Source organism: Salvelinus alpinus, chromosome 2 (genome assembly GCF_045679555.1).
Source record: "Salvelinus alpinus chromosome 2, SLU_Salpinus.1, whole genome shotgun sequence".
Lineage (NCBI taxonomy): Eukaryota > Metazoa > Chordata > Actinopteri > Salmoniformes > Salmonidae > Salvelinus > Salvelinus alpinus.
Window position 1 is genome coordinate 61,750,074 of NC_092087.1, and position 19,382 is coordinate 61,769,455.

A 19,382-nucleotide genomic window follows, 5' to 3' on the forward strand; every position below is an offset into this window, starting at 1 on the left:
TCTGACACACTTACCCCACCACATGCCACCAGGGGCCTTTTCACAGTCCCCAAATCCAGAACAAATTCAAGAAAGCATACAGTATTATATAGAGCCCTTATTGCTTGAACTTCCATCTCATATTGCACAAATAAACAGCAAACCATATATTTTTAAAAAACAGATAAAGCAACACCACACAACACCTCTCCCCTATTTGACCTAGATAGTTTGTGTGTATGCATTGACATGTAGGCTACATGTGTCCTTGTCTATTGATGTTCTGTATTATGTCATGTTTCATGTGGACCCCAAGAAGAGTAGATGGGGATCCTAATAAAATACCAAACCAATATGTAATTTTGTTATTTGGGTGAATTATCCCTTTAATTACAACAGTCATTTTATTGATCACGACATGACTAACATAAATGAAACATGTTTATCGAACAATCTCTTATTATACTAGTGGAAATACAGTACAGATGCATAGTCCTTGTTATTAAACAATTGTTGAATGCTATATTTCCAGTTTCATGCAGTGATTGCATGATGTACATGAAAGCTAAATATGCAATGCATTAACTGTGCTTCCTCTTTAGTAGTCACAGCAATACTCCAACTTGAGTGGGTTTAACAGATACTTATTTATTTTTTTACAACCAAATCTAAAAAAATTGTAATGTAAATTTCATGTTACAGAAGGGTCCAGACACCTTTTTTTCTGATTTCACTTGTTTTAGAGAAACACTTACCCCAAAGAGAAAATCACTTCCACATCAAAATTAGAGATTTGGTTGTAAAAAAAAAATCACTTCTACTTTAAGTTAGAGGCCAGGAAATAGATAGGAAAAACTGCTCCTGTGAGTGAATACAGGCACTTCAGGCATGTACACCAGGTCAGCATAGGGTCCTTCACATCCACAGGCATCTGAATCACAAGCTCACTTCTTATTTTGCACTTTCAGCAGTAAATTCTGTGCAGCTGTGTTCTGTGGCTCAACCTTTAGCAAGCTGTTGAGATCTTCAACGCAAGCTTTGTAGTCCTGAAGGGCAAAATTAACACAAATCAAACAAAATGCTAAAACAGGTACATACAATGTATACAATGCATTTCTTGATCATCGCAAAGTCTCTCACTTTCAGCTCCTTGTGTGCTTGAGCTTGTCTGTACAGTGCCTTGATATTAGCGGAGTCGAGCTGCAGGGCCTCTTCACAATCTCGCACTGCCTCCTTGTACATCTTTACAGAGAGGTAGCAGAGTGCCCTATTCAGTACAAAGGTACAAATTAGTCCCCATATAGGAATTATGCACATCCCAAGTCTGACAGGAGCTGGGCAATTTTACAGAATTATATGACAATGCAGAGATGGGAATACAACTCCCATACAAGGTTTCTTTGGTATTTGTCTACATACCAGACAGACATAAGCCTCACCTATTTGTGTACGTTGTGATTTCTGAGGGATTGTGTTTGAGGCTCTGAGTGTATTTCTCTATGGCTTTCTTGTACTCTGCTTTTTTCACCAGTGCATTGCCTTCCTCCTTCAGGCATAGGGCTTTTTTAATGACATCCTCTCCTGGGACTGAAAAAAATGGACATCTTATTTCTGGGACTACTATTTCTGTACACTTGTGTATATATCTGTTACAGGTTGTGCAAAGAAGATTAACAGTTTTCTGCTTCTATTCATATTTGGACAGCAAAACCAGACAATCATATGAAAGACAAACCAGATTTATATTTTTCTCTGGTGCCATTGTGTTGTGTCGTTTGGCATGTTGCCTGAGAAAAGTTTTCTTTGACAGCCATTGGAACAATGGGAATGGGTGGGAGCTTCTCTCGCCATGAGTGTCCATCCACCTCTGTCAGACACTTTGTCATTCTGGAAGGAAAAGGGGTTATCCAGTTGTACACAATTCCACCATCTTGATTATGTCCCCTATGCATGACATAGAGAAGTTTTCAGAAGTTAAAGGAACAAAAATAAGTTCAAATGGATATGTGCAACATGTTATACCTGTTGGTACCATCTTGGGCTGCAGGTATGTGACAGTCTATCTGTAAGGCCGTCTTGTAGTCCACGTAGGCTAATCTGTATCTCTCAAGGGCTTCATACGCTGCACCCCGGCGAAGGAGAGGCTTGAGGCCAAACGGAACCAAGTCAAGAGAGCTAGAATATAAAAAATGTTTTAGGTGTTGCTGCAGTAGTAAGTACAAAAAATACAGAACCTATTCAACAGCACACAAAGTAATGAGCTACTAAAGTATTGGGAAAAGATGCTGTTGATATGTTTTAGTTAAGAGTGTTACTTCAGCAGTATGAACCACTTGTAGCCCTTGATCATGACTCTCAGTTCCATTACATTACACATAAAAATCATTGGACGAAGGTGTTTTCTGTAGGGGGAGTTTTGTTAAGAGCCACGACGCATTGCTTGCAGTACGGTTTTGGAAGAATAAGGACCTTATCTTTCATATCAGCGAGAAATAATTTTCAAAAAACAAAAAGGTTAAATTGATACACACCTTTATAGGGTTAGGCTTCCCACAGCCATATTCCCAAGTCACAGCTCTTGTTTAAAGAAAACAGATGGAAAACAGAGTGGACTACCTGTGATAATTAGCTATCTGCGTCTCTGAACACCAGTGTGTAAACGGAAGATAGACACCACAAACGTGTTGTCACTGAAAAATACTGTCAGCTGCAACTGTTAAAACCGGTTGAAAGTGTACTGTATTTTGCATTTGTGAAATTATTTTGATTTGAGGGATTTACGTTTCTAGAACCGTACCGCAGTAGAGAATCGATTCACGTTTTGATGTATTAGGCTGTTTTGGCTCCCAGAGCCAATTCACCCTTTAAACAAAACATGTAAGATCCTTGGACTAAGGAGTAACATTGTGCACCTTTAGTCCAATATTGGGTTAGAACTACCCGTAGAGCAGAAGATCTAGGTCTGCGTGGCCTACCACAAAACATGTCTACAATGTAGGCTACTTACACTGTGCAGTCCTTCACACACTCCCCACAATTTCCATCCTTCAGATAACTGGCTGCACGGTTAGAATACAGGATACTAAGATCCTCTGAATTCTTTCCTGTAAATTAATTTACAGTGGTAACAATCTATCAGAACATGGAAAGCTTGTGCTGGTTTCAGAAAACTTGTCTTAATTTATGCACAATATAAAAACACACGTAGCTAGATCGGAGAAAACACTAGATTATAATCTAGAACATTGAGCCGATTATTCTGACTGGTTAGCTGCCTACCTGACTTCTCCACTTCTTTGATCGCCTGGCTATAAAGACAGGCAGCCTCCCCATACTGTCCAGTTTTAAAGCATTCGTTGCCTGCTTTTTTCAACTCTGTCCAAGACTGGGAACGACGCTTATGTGGCATATTTGATTTGCTGTAACAAGACAGACACAAGAAAGGTTAGCTAGCTAACGTTAGCTTGCTAGCTAGCCAACTTTTACAAACCAAAACAACTTATTATCCATTCTAAACTGAGCCAGCCGGCTAGTTGGCTACATACTTACCTTGAATAATGAATATAATTGTATAAATATATGTCTGGCTAGCTAGTTAATTCCTTAGAAGTGGTTAGCCAGCAGCTAGCCTATGTGTCGACTTACCAATTAGTGAATGTAATGTTGATAGCAGGGCAAACTGTTGGTTGTGTAGCTATCTATACTCTTCTGTACTGTACTCGTCCGCAAATCGTCTAACTAACGAATAACGTAGGACGTAAAACCAAGATCTTAAACAATCTAGCTAGATGCGTAAAATGTGTCTTTCTTGCACGCTAACCAACATCGTGTCGTCAGCAACAATAAAGTACTTCCGGGTCACATCATTTTGAAACATTTCTAAATAAAAGCCCTCCACTTCATAGTAGAAACTTGTCAATGACCTGTATTATTCATGATCTATGAAAAATAATTGTCTAAATGTAACGGATGTGAACTAACAGTATAACTTTAGACCGAAGCATCGTTACCCATCGCTCCACAAAGGAGCAAGGGGAAACCCTACTTCAAGGTCTCAGAGCAAGTGACGTAATCGATTGAAAGGCTATTAGCGCGCACCACGGCTAACTAGCTAGCCATTTCACATCCGTTACATAAACATTAACAATGATTCATATTTGTTCCTATTTAAGTGACATTTGCATAAAATGTGGGTTTTAATACATGTTCCAAGGTCAAATAAATGGCCACAATGTGAATAACTGTATATGGAATACATATTGGCTTATAGAGCAAAAACTATTATGGGTGCCACGATAAAAGTACTGTAGGGAATACTCAGTAGGGTCTGTAGAATGTATATATGGTGTCTCTTCATGGCGCTTTGATTAATACAGAGTGTTTCTGGCCTTTTACTGCACCCATAATGGAATGGCGCTGGAGGTGCTGGCTGCCGTTTTACATGCTCCTAACCAACTGTTATTTTGTTAATTTTTTCTCACTTATTTTTTCTCACTTATTTTGTAAATAATGTTGCTGCTACCGTCTCTTATGACCGAAAATAAATTCTGGACATCAGAACTGCGATTACTCACCTCGAACTAGACAAAGATTTTTCTTTAATGAATCCAACACGAAGGATATACTGCTTTCTCGGGAATGGGACCAAATCCCCATCATTTGCGTGAAGAAAAGATGGAGAAAAAGGTAGGTCGGGCTGCCTTCTGAGAATTCGTAGACGAGTAAACGAGTAAAACCCCTCTACCATCAGTCCTATTAGCCAACGTGCAACGATGACATGGATAACATACAGCTGGCGGGGTTTTAGGTCCATCGGCAAGATAGAACAGCTGCCTCAGGTAAGACAAGGGGTGGCGATCTGTGTCTATTTGTAAAAAAGAATCTCTAGATTTTGCTCGCTTGAGGTTGAACAGTGACCACACTATTTACCAAGAGAGTTTTCATCTATATTTTTCGTGGCTGTCTATTTCCCACCACAACCCGATACTGGCACTAAGACTAGCTGTATACCGCCATAAGCAAACAGGAAAATGCTCATCCAGAGGCAGCGCTCCTAGTGGCTGGGGACTTTAATGCAGGGAAACTTAAATCCGTTTTACCTCATTTCTACCAGCATGTTACATTTTTAACTGTTAACAATACTCTTTCTAGCAATCAATCTGGCTTCAGACCTAAACACAGTACCATTACGTCCACTGTACGTGTTGTAAATTATATCACTAATGCCCTAGATAATAGAAAGTACTGTGCCGCCTTGTAGATTTGTCTAAAGCTTTTGACACTGTAGACCATGCGATACTTTTGGGTAAGCTGTCGTTAATAGGACTGGGATCGGATACCTGTCGTTGGTTTCATGACTATCTAAAGGGTAGAAGTCAGGCTGTAAGAGTCGACGGCATCCAGTCAGAGCCATTGGAGTTGGTTAAAAGGGTCCCACAAGGTTCTATACTTGGTCCATTACTGTTCACTCTCTACATAAACAATATCGGTGATGAGATAAGAAAGTGTAACATTTATTTATATGCTGATAACACTATCATGTACACTATCGCTTCAACGGCTGACCAAGCATTATCACAATTGGAGACAGATTTTAAGATATTACAAGGGTCTTTTATACAGCTGAAAATTGTTTTAAATGCAAAAGAAAACACATTTTATGATTTTTAATATATTCAAAAAGTTGTTCGAAAATACACTTGCCCTTACGAGCTTAGATGGCTCTCGAATTAATCAGGTCCCTGCATATAAATACTTAGGGATATAGTTGGATGATAAACTGTCTTTTAAAATGCATGTTGACGAACTTTGTAAACAGCTAAAAATCAAGCTAGGCTTCCTCTATAGAAACAGGAAATGTTTGTTCTCTACAAATAGAAGACAAATTGTGCAAGCTACTTTTATGTCTGTTATAGATTATCGGGATATTATCTACATGCATGCTACGGCATCCACACTTAAATCGCTGGATGCTACTTATCATTGCGCATTTAGGTTTATTACGGGTGCTAGCTACAGAACTCACCACTGTGTTGTATATCAAAATGTGGGTTGGACTTCGCTGTCCATGAGACGAGAACAACATGCTCTCGTGTTTGTCTATAAAGCACTTCTGAATAAACTACCTTCTTATTTATCATCACTCATCAACATTAGAATTATAATTCCTAAAACTAGGTCTGAAGCATGGATTACACTTGAGGCCCATGCGATTTCCACAGAGTTGGGTATGGCTGCCTTTTCCTGTTACACTCCTTGCCTATGGAATAGCCTTCAGACTAAACTTAAACGTGAGACTCTTGTCCCCCTTGCCCATTTTAAACATTTATTGCAGGATTTGTATTTTTGTATTGCTTGTAACTGCTTCAGGTAATGCAAGTTCTTTTGCTGTTAGCAGGATAACCTGTGGGTAAATGTAACAATCTGCTGCTGTATTTTGTTGTGTTATCTGTGATCTTTTTGTTTGTCTTGTGTAGTTTCTTAATCATTGTACCTAGACTGTATGTGTAAACATGTATACGCAGGGCCCAGCTGTAAAATAGACCTTGGTCTCAGTCTGTGTTCCTTGTTGAAATAAAGGTATAAAAATAATTAAAATGTGCAACCAGAGGAAAAAAAACTCTATACCACCTTGACTCCACACACAAGAGACGTGTACAAAGCTCTCCCTCGCCCTCCATTTGGCAAATCTGACCATAACTCTATCCTCCTTATTCCTGCTTACAAGCAAAAACTAAGCAGGAAGTACCAGTGACTCGTTCAAGGTCAGAGGACGCAGATCAGAGGACGCAGATGTCAGAGGACGCAGATGCTAAGCTACAGGACTGTTTTGCTATCACAGACTGGAATATGTCCCGGGATTCTTCCGATGGCATTGAGGAGTACACCACATCAGTCACTAGCTTAATCAATAAGTGCATCGATGACGTCGTCCCCACAGTGACCATACGTACATACCCCAACCAGAAGCAATGGATTAAAAGCAACATCTGCACTGAGCTAAAGAATAGAGCTGCCGCTTTCAAGGAGAGGGACTTTAACCCGGATGCTTATAAGAAATCCCGCTATGCCCTCCGACGAACCATCAAACAAGCACACAGATTACCAGGACGTGTACACCGAGCATGCGCTGACCAACTGGCAAGTGTCTTCACTGATATTTTCAACCTGTCCCTGACCGAGTCTGTAATACCATGTTTCAAGCAGACCACCATAGTCCCTGTGCCCAAGAACACCAAGGTAACCTGCCTAAATGACGACCAACCCGTACCACTCACGTCTGTAGCCATGAAGTACTTTGAAAGACTGATCATGGCTCACATCAACACAATTATCCCAGAAACCCTATACCCACTCCAATTTGCATACCGCCCCAACAGATCCACAGATGATGCAATCTCTATTGCACTCCACATTACCCTTTCCTACCTGGACAAAAGGAACACCTACCTGAGAATGCTATTCATTGACTACAGCTCAGCGTTCAACACCATAGTGCCCTCAAAGCTTTCACTAAGCTAAGGACCCTGGATCTCCCTCTGCAACTGGATCCTGGACTTCCTGACGGGCCGCCCCCAGGGGATAAGGGTAGGTAACAACACATCTACTACATTGATCCTCAACACAGGGGCCCCTCAGGGGTGCGTGCTCAGTCCCTTCCTGTACTCCCTGTTCACCCATGACTGCATGGCCAAGCACGACTCCAACAACATCATTAAGATTGCCGATGACACAACAGTGATTGTGTCATCGGCAAATCACTGTGATCACCTGATCACTGACAACGATGAGAGAGCCTATAGGGAGGAGGGAAGAGGTCAGAGACGTGATGAAGACAAAGGACATGATTGTGGACAACAGAAAAAGGAGCACCGAGCACGCCCCCATTCTCATCGACGGGGCTGTAGTGGAGCAGGTTGAGATCGTCAAGTTCCTTGGTGTCCACATCACCAACAAACTATCATGGTCCAAACACATCAAGACAGTCGTGAAGAGGGCATGACAATGCGTATTCCCCCTCAGGAGATTAAAAAGATTTGGCATGGCACCTGTATATCAAGAATGTTCCACCACCAAAGGTCACCCAGCCAACTTGACACAACTGTGGGAAGCATTGGAGTCAACATGGGCCAGCATCCCTGTGGAACGCTTTAAACACCTCATTCCCCCTCAGGAGACTGAAAAGATTTGCCATTGGTCCTCAGATCCTCTACAGCTGCACCATCGAAAGCATCCTGACTGGTTGCATCACCGCCTGTTATGGCAACTGCACGGCCTCCGACCGCAAGGCACTACAGAGGGTAGTGCATACGGCCCAGAACATCACTTGGGCCAAGCTTCCTGCCATCCAGAACCACGATACCAGGCGGTGTCAGAGGAAGGCCCAAAAAATTGCCAAGGACTCCAGCCACCCTAGTCATACACTGTTCTCTCTGCTACCGCACTACAAGCGGTACCGGAGCGCCAAGTATAGGTCAAAATGGGTTCTTAACAGCTTCTACCTCCAAGCCATAAGACTCTTGAACAGTTAATCAATTAGTTTTGTCCCCATCCCATCCCCCATTTTTACGCTGCTACTCCTTTCTGTTTATTATCCATGCATAGTCACTTTACACTACCTACATGTACATATTACCTCAATTACCTCGACTAACCCGTGCCCCCCGCACATTGACTCTGTACCGGAACCCCCTGTATATAGCCTCGCTACTGTTATTTTATTGTTGCTCCTTAATTATTTGTTATATTACTATATTTAAAAACATAAAAAATAAATGCATGGTTGGTTAAGGGTTTGTAAGTAAGCATTTCACTATATTCGGCGCATGTGACAAATAAAATGTTATTTGAATTTGATTTCATTGTCCACAATGCGAATCACTGTATATGGAACACATTAATTAAAATGAGATTTGTTTGTCACTGGCCTACACACAATATCCCATAATGTCAAGGTGGAATAATCTTTTAATTTTTTTTTACTAATTCATTAAAAATGAAAAAATGAAATGTCTTGAGTCAATAAGTATTCAACCCCTTTGTTATGGCATGCCGAAATAAGTTCAGGAGTAAAAAATGTGCTTAACAAGTCATACAGGTTGCATGGAATCACTCTGTGTGCAATAATGGTGTTTAGCATGATGTTTGAAAGACTACCTCATCTCTGTACCCCACACATACAATTATCTGTAAGGTCCCTCATTCGAGCAGTGAGATTCAACCACAAAGACCAGGGAGGATTTCCAATGTCTCACAAAGAAGGGGACCTAGACATTGAATATCCCTTTGAGCATAGCATGGTGAAGTTATTAATTACACTTTGGATGGTGTATCAATACACCCAGTCACTACAACTATGCAGGCGTCTTTCCTAACTCAGTTGCGAGAGGAAGGAAACTGCTCAGGGATTTCACCATGAGGCCAATGGTGACTTTAAAATAGTTACAGAATTGAATGGCTGTGATAGTTTTCTGCTGAGGATGGATGAACAACATTGTAGTTACCCCACAATTCTAATCTAAATGTCAGTGAAGCGAAGGAAGCCTGTACAGGATAAAAAATATTCCAAAACATGCATCCTGTTTGCAAGAAAGCACTAAAGTAATACTGTAAAAAATGTGGCAAAGCAATTCGCTTTTTGTCCTAAATAAAAGTGTTATCTTTGGGGCAAATCCAATGCAACACATTACTGAGTATCACTCTCCATATTTCAAGCTATGTGGTGGCTTCATCATATTATGGGTATGCTTGTAATCGTTAAGGACTGGGTAGTTTTTCCAGATAAAAAATAAACAGAATGGGGCTAAGCACAGGCAAAATCCTAGAAGAAAACCTGGCTTAGTCTGCTTTCCACCAGACACTGGGAGATGAATTCACCTTTCAGCAGGACTATAAGCTAAAACACAAGGCCAAATCTACACTGGAGTTGCTTACCAAGAATACAGTGAATGATTCTGAGTCTCCGAGTTACAATTTTGACTTAAATCTACAGCCACACACTATTGTTCAGCAGTATTATTCAGAGCCCCATGAAATAACACCATATATAGATTCTACAGATCTTACTGAGTATTCCCAACCCCACTTTTACATTGGCACATGGAATATGCTATTCTTCTCTCTATAAGCCAATATGTAATTTATAGTCCTACATTGTATTGCATTGGGACCAATGGAATGGGTGGAGTAGAAAGGCCTGCTGGGTATTTAGACCCCTGTCATCCAAGAAATAACACCATATATAGATCAATTGGGTCTGTAGAATATTATGTTCTTTACATCCATTTACTTTAGCTCCAACAATTTCTCAGTGTGCTCCACCTTATAATATTATGTATCTTATATAAAGTAGTAATTCGCTTTAGTTTAGAAAGTGTTTTTTTAACATTCTTTTCACATTATGCATTATGCAAAGCTGCAAAATGTTTTGATTTCGTTCTGTATCATAGAAAGAGGGTTTTACTGCAGACCTTTATTTTGAAGGCAAAATCGAAAATCCGGAAACGATAATGTTGCTGCTAGGACACTAATGTTGCATTCATGACGCTAATCTAACCAACCACCAGCCTCTTTTCAGAAGCAAGTTCACTTCTGTTCTGGGAAAGGAGGCGCAGGCTATCTCAAGAACATGTACTTGCTCAAGTCGGCTCTTGTATGGTGTTACATTTCCTTTTCAGTTCTTCCTTTCGTTGGACAGGGGCTTGCCTTGTTCTCTATTTGAAGATCAGGCTGGATGACCAGTAACCCATCCAGTGTCACTCTCACCAGCAGCCTAGAGTCACATGTAGCTAAAATCCTTAACAGAAAAACACAGAACAGTTTGTCCTTTAAATTATACAGTTAAAAACGAGAGTTTCTATTGGAGATATTCTAGGTAGGTCCCTCCCCATTCCGTTTGCTTCCGTTTAACTTCTTATGGCTGCAGGGGCAGTATTGAGTAGCTTGGATGAAAGGTGCACAGAGGTGCCCATAGTAAACTTCCTGCTCCTCAGTCCCAGTTGCTAATATATGCATAGTATTATTAGTATTGGATAGAAAACACTCTGAAGTTTCTAAAAACTGTTTGAATGATGTCTGTGAGTATAACAGAACTCATATGGCAGGAAAAAAACCTGAGAAAAAATCCAAACAGGAAGTGGGAATTCTGAGGTTGGTTGATTTTCAACCAAGCCCCTATTGAATACACAGTGGGATATGGATGAGTTTGCACTTCCTACGGCTTCCACTAGATGTCAACAGTCTGTAGAACCTTGTCTGATGCCTCTACTGTGAAGTGGGGCCAAAGGAGACAGGAATTAGTCAGGTCTATCATGACCTGACCATGCTCTGACCATGCGCGTTCACATGAGAGGGAGCTCTGTTCCATCAATGTAATTCTCTGGTTGGAACGTTACTGAAGATTTATGTTAAAAACATTCTAAAGATTGATTCAATACATCGTTTGACATGTTTCTACTGACTGTTACGGAACTTTTTGACATTTCATCTGCTTTTAGTGAACGCGCTTCCTGACTTTGGATTTGTTTACCAAACACGCTAACAAAAATTGCTAAAAAAATTGCCTGACAAACATTTATTGTGGAAGTGGGAGTCCTGGGAGTGCATTCCGATGAAGATCAGCAAAGGTAAGTGAAAATGTATAATGCTTTTAATGAGTTTTGTTGACTGCACAATTTGGCGGGTAACTGTATGACTTCCTTTTGTGGCTGAACGCTGTTCTCAGATTATTGAATATTGTGCTTTTGCCGTAAAGCTTTTTGAAATCTGACACAGCGGTTGCATTAAGAACAGGTGTATCTTTAATTCTATGTAAAACATGTATATTTCATCAAAGTTTATGATGAGTATTTATGTTATTTGACGTGGCTCTCTGCAATTTCTCCGGTTATTTTGGAGGCATTTCTGAACATGGCGCCAATGTAAACTGAGGTTTTTGGATATAAATATGAACTTTATCGAACTAAACATATATGTATTGTGTAACATGAAGTCCTATGAGTGTCATCTGATGAAGATCATCAAAGGTTAGTGATACATTTTATCTCTATTTCTGCTTTCTGTGCCTCCTGTCTTTGGCTGGAAAAATGACTGTGTTTTTCTGTGATTTTGCGGTGACCTAACATAATCGTTTGTGGTGCTTTCGCTGTAAGCCTATTTGAAATCGGACACTTTGGTGGGATTAACAACAAGATTACCTTTAAAATGGTATAAGATGTATGTTTGAGGAATTTTAATTATGAGATTTCTGTTGTTTGAATTTGGCGCCCTGCACCCTCACTGGCTGTCATATCATCCCGTTAACGGGATTGCAGCCATAAGAAGTTTTAAGAAACATTTTGCAACAGAATATGCGTAATGAATACGCCCCAGCTGTCATACTTTCTCTCAATTACTTTCTCCACTGCTCATGAGGCCACTCAGGGTTCTGGGGCCAATCACTTGAACAACACTGCTGTTAGTAGGCCTATCAGTCAAGGAAATGTATGTAAGACCTTTTTTACATTGGTTGAAGTACTTTACACCAGGACAATAACCCAGGGTTATGTCTAGAAATGATACAGCGTTTGTCAAATTGATTGCAAAAGTTTTTTATTTTAGCTAACACTTTTCCTAACCTGAACCTAATTATCCTAACTTGCTACATTAATTATCCTAACCTGCTGTGTAAGTTCTCCTAAACCTGCTAAACCTGTACCCTAGACAAAACCATAACCCAGCCCAGTGCCATATACCCAGCCTAAAGAGCAAGCAGAAGCAGGTGGCAAGCAAAAACTACATGGAAGGAATATATGGGTTGTTCCACAAATTGAGTGCCTTTTGGGACCCTTTGATATTTTAAGTAGAAATTGTGCACAAGTATTACATTTTAGAAGAGATAATATTACGTGCCCTTTAGACTACATGGCCTTAGGGGGCCTGGCCCGCCCGCCCTACCCTTCCCCATCCTAAATAAAATATTTAAATATTAATAATTTATTTGATGAAGACACGCTCAGACAGAAAGACCCATCAATCTAAAGCATCCGAGTGAGCAAAACAGCGCCCCTCTGTCTCAGTATGTGTAGCCCATGTATCTGATGCTGTCTGGACAAAAAGAGTATGGTATGTCATGTTCCTTTTAGTCAGACAGTATCAGATACATGGGCTACATATAGCAAGACAGAGGGGCACTGTTTCGTTTGCTCAGAAGCTTTTACTGGTGATAGTGTCAGCAGAGAGGAAGAGTGCTCACTCGGATCAAAATCTGTCCAAAATAAGCCCAATGTGTTTCTATGGGCTTAATATGCAGACCTAAACTTGTCCCCTGCCTTTCCTTCTTTGGGATGACTCCCATTGTTAGGGCGGAGACATGATCATATACCGATCTCTGGTTTCACACAGCCAATTGGAAAGGAAAAATGCCGTGTGCACAGTGCACTGTTCAGATGCTGGTAAATTGATGTTATGCCATAATTACTCCTGTCTAAATAAAATCATTCAAAATACTATACCAGAGAGCATGACTTAGCCACAGAGGATCATTAGCTTCTTTAAAAATAGCTGTGGATTGTTTCAAATTTACGGAAGTCCAGAGAGGACATATGATAAAAAATAAATATCCCTTGTTATTTCGAGATTACGATTTATTTATCTCATGATTACTACATAACAAATGTTGTTTTGTCGAGTTTACAAGAAAATCAAAAGTACAATGCATCATCCCTTCATTTGTTCAGATGTACAATAACCACCTCATGAAGGAGCCCTGTGGCTGCATTGATCGCGATGCATTTGTGGGACATTTCAGCAGCCCAGCTCTCTTGACCAGTCTTGTGAGCTAGCTAGGTAGTCTTGTTAACCCAAGAGTCTGGGGGGGGATACCACTATGGAATTGTTTTAAGAAGGTCATACCAAGAATCATTTTGCTATTTGATTTAGAATTTTAAGAAATCTTGAAGTATGCAATGCATACAAATGCATTGAATAACATATTCACTACATGCAACAGATAGTCCACCAAAACATCTAAAGGAAGTGACTGTCCTATATCTGAGAGATATGAAAGATCAGGAAACACATATATATATATATATATATACTACCGGTCAAAAGTTTTATAACACCTACTCATTCAAGGGTTTTTCTTTATTTTTACTATTTTCTACATTGTAGAATAATAGTGAAGACATCAAAACTATGAAATAACACACATGGAATCACGTAATATCCCAAAAAGTGTTAAACAAATCAAAATACATTTAATGTTTGAGATTCTTCAAAGTAGCCACCCTTTGCCTTGATGACAGCTTTGCACACTCTTGGCATTCTCTCAGCCAGCTTCACCTGGAATCCTTTTCCAACAGTCTTGAAGTAGTTCCCACATATGCTGAGCACATGTTGGCTGCTTTTCCTTCACTCTGCAGTTCAACTCATCCCAAACCATCTCAATTGGGTTGAGGTCAGGTGATTGTGGAGGCCAGGTCATCTGATGCAGCACTCCATCACTCTCCTTCTTGGTCAAATAGCCCTTACACAGCCTGGAAGTGTGTTTTGGGTCATTGTGGAAGTGTGTTTTGGGTCATTGAAAAACAAATGATAGTCCTACTAAGCTCAAACCAGATGATATGGTGTATCGCTGGAGAATGCTGTGGTAGCCATGCTGGTTAATTGTGCCTTGAATTCTAAATGAATCACTGACAGTGTCACCAGCAAAGCACCCCCACACAATCACACCTCCTCCTCCATGCTTCACGGTGGGAACCACACATGTGGAGATCATCCGTTCACCTACTCTGCGTCTCACAAAGACACGGCGGTTGGAACCAAAAATCTCAGATTTGGAGTCATCAGACCAAAGGACAGATTTCCACCGGTCTAATGTCCATTGCTCGTGTTTCTTGGCCCCCACAAGTGTCTTCTTATTATTTGCGAGGCACAACGGTCCCAGCCTGGACCTGAAGGAGGCCCGGCTAACCGGCTGTTTGTCCCTAATCCAGTCTGGTCCCGGGTCCTGGAATGGGCTCATTCCTCCAGGCTGACCTGTCATCCAGGGTCCCATCGAACATTAGCCTGCCTTCGACAATGTTTCTGGTGGCCCACAAGCTCCTTCTGGCCTCCTGCAGCCACTACAAGTTCCTCATCATCCCTGGTCTCATATCTCTGGACTTTGTCACTGGGCTCCCTCCGTCTGATGGCAACACTGTCATTCTGACGGTAGTCGACCGGTTCTCCAAGGCCGCCCATTTCATCCCTCTCCCCAAACTACCTTCTGCCAAGGAGACGGCCCAGCTTATGGTGCAGCATGTCTTCCGGATCCATAGACTCCCGGTAGACATGGTCTCCGATTGGGATTCTCGTCTCAGTTCTGGAAGGCATTCTGCACCCTTATTGGGTCGTCGGCCAGCCTGTCATCCGGATTCCATCCCCAAACTAACGGTCAGTCAGAGCGAGCCAACCAAGACCTGGAGATCACCTTAAGGTGCCTGGTCTCAACCAACCCCACTACCTGGAGCCGTCAACTGGTCTGGGTGGAGTATGCCCGGAACACTCTTCCCAGTTCTGCCATGGGACTCTCCCCTTTCGAGTGCTCCATGGGGTATCATCCTCCACTCTTCCCTGAACAAGAGCAGGAGGTCAGCGTACCCTCGGCCCAGATGTTTGTCCGCCGATGTCAACGTACCTGAAGAGCCAGGGCGGCTATTCTAAAGACCAACTCCAGGTATCGTCGACAAGCGGACCGTCGCTGGACCCCAGCTCCTCGCTATCGCATTGGGCAGAGGGTATGGCTGCCCACACGGGACCTGCCCATTCGGGTAGAGTCCCGCAAACTGTCCCCTCGTTTAATTGGTCATTTTCCCAGCTCCAGAGTCCTGAGTTACACTGCTGTCTGTCTTGTGTTACCCCGTACCCTCCGTATTCACCCTACCTTCCATGTGTCTAAGATTAAGCCCGTGTATCACTGTTCTTTGTCTTCTGTCCCCAGGCCCCCCCCTCCTCCTCGTGTCATTGATGGCCATCCTGCCTACACGGTAAAACGTCTCCTGGGTGTTCGACCACGGGGAAGGGGGTTCCAGTACCTGGTTGACTGGGAGGGTTACGGCCCGGAGGAGAGGTGCTGGGTTCCCGCTAGAGACATCCTGGATCCAGCCCTCATCACCGACTTCCACCACCAACACCCCGGTCAACCCGGTATGCGCCCAGGTAGGACGCTAGGTGGCATCCCTAGAGGGGGGGGGGTACTGTCACACCCTGATCTGTTTCACCTGTCCTCGTTATTGTCTCCAACCCCTCCAGGTGAAGCTTGTTTTCCCCAGTGTATTTATCCCTGTGTTTCTCTCTGTGCCAGTTCATCTTGTAGGTTTTCAAGTCAACCAGCGTTTTTCCCGTTCTCCTGCTTTTTGCATTCTCCTTTTTCTAGTCCTCCCGGTTTTGACCCTTGCCTGTTTCTGGACCTTTCTGCCTGCCTTGACCACGAGCCTGTCTGCCACTCTGTACCTCCTGGACTCTGATCTGGGTTTGACCTGTTTGCCTGTCCACGACCATTCTCTTGCCTAACCCTTTGGATTAATAAACATTGTAAGACTCCAACCATCTGCCTCCTGTGTCTGCATCTGGGTCTCGCCTTGTGCCTTGATAAAGCCAACTCTAGCTGTACTAAGAAGAACAACCAGATATAAACTCATTGTTTTAAACTTGATATCCAAGGTGTCAGGCTCAATCATTCTACTCACCACCCAATTATATGTGGCAACAAGTGCATGACCAAATATTGCATATTTCAAATTGAGTACTTCAAAAACACCAGAAAACACATTGTAGAATGAGTAGATCACTACATCAACGAATTGATAGCATCATAACTCAGAACAGTAAATAAAAGGAAATTAAATTCACTACCCATTTAACAAACATGTCCCTTTTAAAAAAACATTACAGGCTCCTGGATCTCCTCTTCAACGAGGTCACCCTTGATCCACGCCATATGGGGGAAGCTGTGCGAGCTATCCATCCCAAGAACACTGTCTGCCCAGCATGAGAGGCCTGTCAAGGAGGAGGCAATAGCTGGATTTGTCTCCCACTTCAATCTTGGGGGTAACTGAAACAAAGTGGGTGACTGAAGCCTGATTGATTGAAGTGGGGTACATGGGTCCCCCTCCTCTCCCCATCCCCATCAATCTCTGTAGTTGGTTGCATTTCTTAAAGTCTAAGTAATTCACTTTTGTGGGAAATGATATCACATTTTGCTACTTTGTATAGTTTTATTTTCAAGACGGGAGATGAGTATTACAAATTGTACGAATCAATGGGGTCCTGTACACTACAGGACGGCCGGGGCCCTATATTAGGCTTAATGGCTCTAATATTTTTTTAATGTTAAATTATGTTTCACCATTATTTCTAACCTTTATTTCGCATGAGTGTTCATGTTGATCAATATTTTGACTATGCTGGCCTATTGTATATTATCAAATAAATGTTGGATCAAAACATACAATTCTGAACATATTGTCATTTACAATGCTAATGCAGAGGCACCAATAAATTGTCCAGTACACTTATTGTATCCTGTTTTCATGTACACTCTCTTATGTCAAAGCTTCTAAGGTGACTCTGGCTTTACTAATTCTTGTGAAGTGTATCAGTGAACTTTATTCTGTAAATAGCTACAAAACAATAGAAATGCACTTATTGTATTGTGTTTTGCTGCTGTTTGTCTGATATCCAAGAGGCCATGATCAGCTCTGTTGACCATGAGAGCATTTTGGATACTATTTAGGCTCAGAATGACGTGGCCCATTGTTTAACTGGTGTTTCAAAGAGCCATCCGTCAAGGCGAGCTGTTCTTTCAGGCTTCCTGATAGTTAGAGATGAGGAAATGTCACGTTCGTTATAATGAGTGGACCAAGATGCAGCGTGGTGTGGTATGGTTCCATCCTCTTTATTTTGAAGTGAAACTCAACGAAAACAATAAACCGCAAACCGAAACGTTAATGAAGTGCTCGCAGGCAACTATACATAGACAAGATCCCACAAAGCACAATGGGGAAATGGCTGCCTAAATATGATCCCCAATCAGAGACAACGATAAACAGCTGCCTCTGATTGGGAACCATACCAGGCCAACATAGATATATATATTCACCTAGCTAACCCACCCTAGTCACACCCTGACCTAACCAACATAGAGAATAAAAAGCTCTCTATGGTCAGGGCGTGACAGGAAAAAAGGTCAAATGTCTTAAATTCTGAGCATTAAAATAGTGGAAAAATATTATGGGTGATGTTTGTTCATTCAAAAGCTATTTTTATTTGGGGAAATAGGAAGAATGCGAGGGACCTTTAAGAAAGAAAAAAATATTCTGTGGGAATTTCAGTACTTCAGCATAACATTTTCTGCAGGTTTTCTCATGGTTTATTTAAACATTAAAACTTTCCATTGAAAATACAAAACTTCAAATGTTCAAAGAACATCTAAGAATGTTATTTAAAATCCTAAACATTCCGTTCTCAGCGTCAATAAAACTCTTTCCTCTATCTTGCTAAGTGTGTTCAGGTGTTGGCTGTGCCCACTAATTGGCCGCAACTGATCTTAATTAGTGCTTGTTTGCTTTTGAAATGTGGTCTGTTAGAATAGACTAAAATGAACTGCTTTGTATGAGTTTAAAAAAACATGGCATGCTAGATCCATCCTGGTGGCACAGTGGACAAAATGTAATGGATAGAGAACAGAAGATCAGGTCGAATCTCACTGACACTGTGCCACAATAAATAAATAAAAGTGTTTTCATGATTAATGCCTCAGCAAATTAATTTCCATGTGTCTTATCTGTGCTTCGAGTTCAAAACGGTTAACCCAAACAAGTGTTATGTGGTAAACCATGGGGTGTTGGGTTGAGCGTGCAGAGATGAACACAGAGACAGGGAGGTTCTAGTCAGAAAACACAACTTCACTAGGGAACAAAAGAAACATATCAAAATAACTTACGTTTGGCTCAGCCCTTCTCAGATTCGGCTCTGTGAGCTTCGTTCCCTTCCGTAGGCTCACTCCTTGCCTCTCTCTCTGTCCTCTTTGTGGGTGCCATGGTGCTCCCTTTATGTGGTATGCACGGCTGGTTGGCACTCTCCCCTAATTACCTCTACTTTGGGCCATCAGCGTCGGGGTACAGCGTCTGTACTCCCAGCCGAGGGAGCCAACGTCGCGGCACCTCTATCACCAACTCCCCGGGGTAGACCTCCCGGGCGGGATACTATGGAACCCCGTTTGGGTCTTTGCGTGTCAAAAAGATACACGTCAAATAACACAATTTGACACGTCAAATAAGCTTCTTTACCAATCAGGACCTGAATATGACTCCACGTCACATAATATTTTAACACGTTCATTAATTTTGTACGTAGTTATTACACATTGATTTCACTCTCAC

General features: G+C 41.7%; 1 protein-coding gene across 2 annotated transcripts; it reads right to left on the bottom strand.

Annotated features, from left to right (window-relative positions):
- Positions 1-336: 336 nt before the first annotated feature.
- Positions 337-19,211, bottom strand: LOC139566075 (mitochondrial import receptor subunit TOM34-like). 2 transcript variants are annotated; one of them, XM_071386974.1, is made up of 8 exons: positions 18,944-19,211; positions 3,259-3,398; positions 2,987-3,083; positions 2,002-2,154; positions 1,715-1,866; positions 1,419-1,566; positions 1,120-1,246; positions 337-1,025 (listed from the first exon to the last, which is right to left on the bottom strand). In XM_071386974.1, the coding sequence occupies exons 2-8, from the start codon at positions 3,386-3,388 to the stop codon at positions 924-926; spliced, it is 909 nt and encodes a 302-aa protein (XP_071243075.1). In that variant the 5' UTR covers positions 3,389-3,398; positions 18,944-19,211; the 3' UTR covers positions 337-923. The 2 variants fall into 2 exon arrangements, with proteins under 2 accessions (XP_071243075.1, XP_071243066.1); XM_071386965.1 differs by lacking the exon at positions 18,944-19,211 and adding an exon at positions 3,625-3,834.
- Between the last annotated feature and the right edge of the window lie 171 nt (positions 19,212-19,382).

Coding starts and splice junctions, on each gene's coding strand:
- LOC139566075 (XM_071386974.1), bottom strand. CDS start 3,388: ATGCCACATAAGCGTCGTTCCCAGTCTTGGACAGAGTTGAAAAAAGCA. Junction 3,084..3,258: donor CAAAGAAGTGGAGAAGTCAG/GTAGGCAGCTAA, acceptor ATTAATTTACAG/GAAAGAATTCAGAGGATCTT. Junction 1,247..1,418: donor ATCACAACGTACACAAATAG/GTGAGGCTTATG, acceptor TGTACTGAATAG/GGCACTCTGCTACCTCTCTG.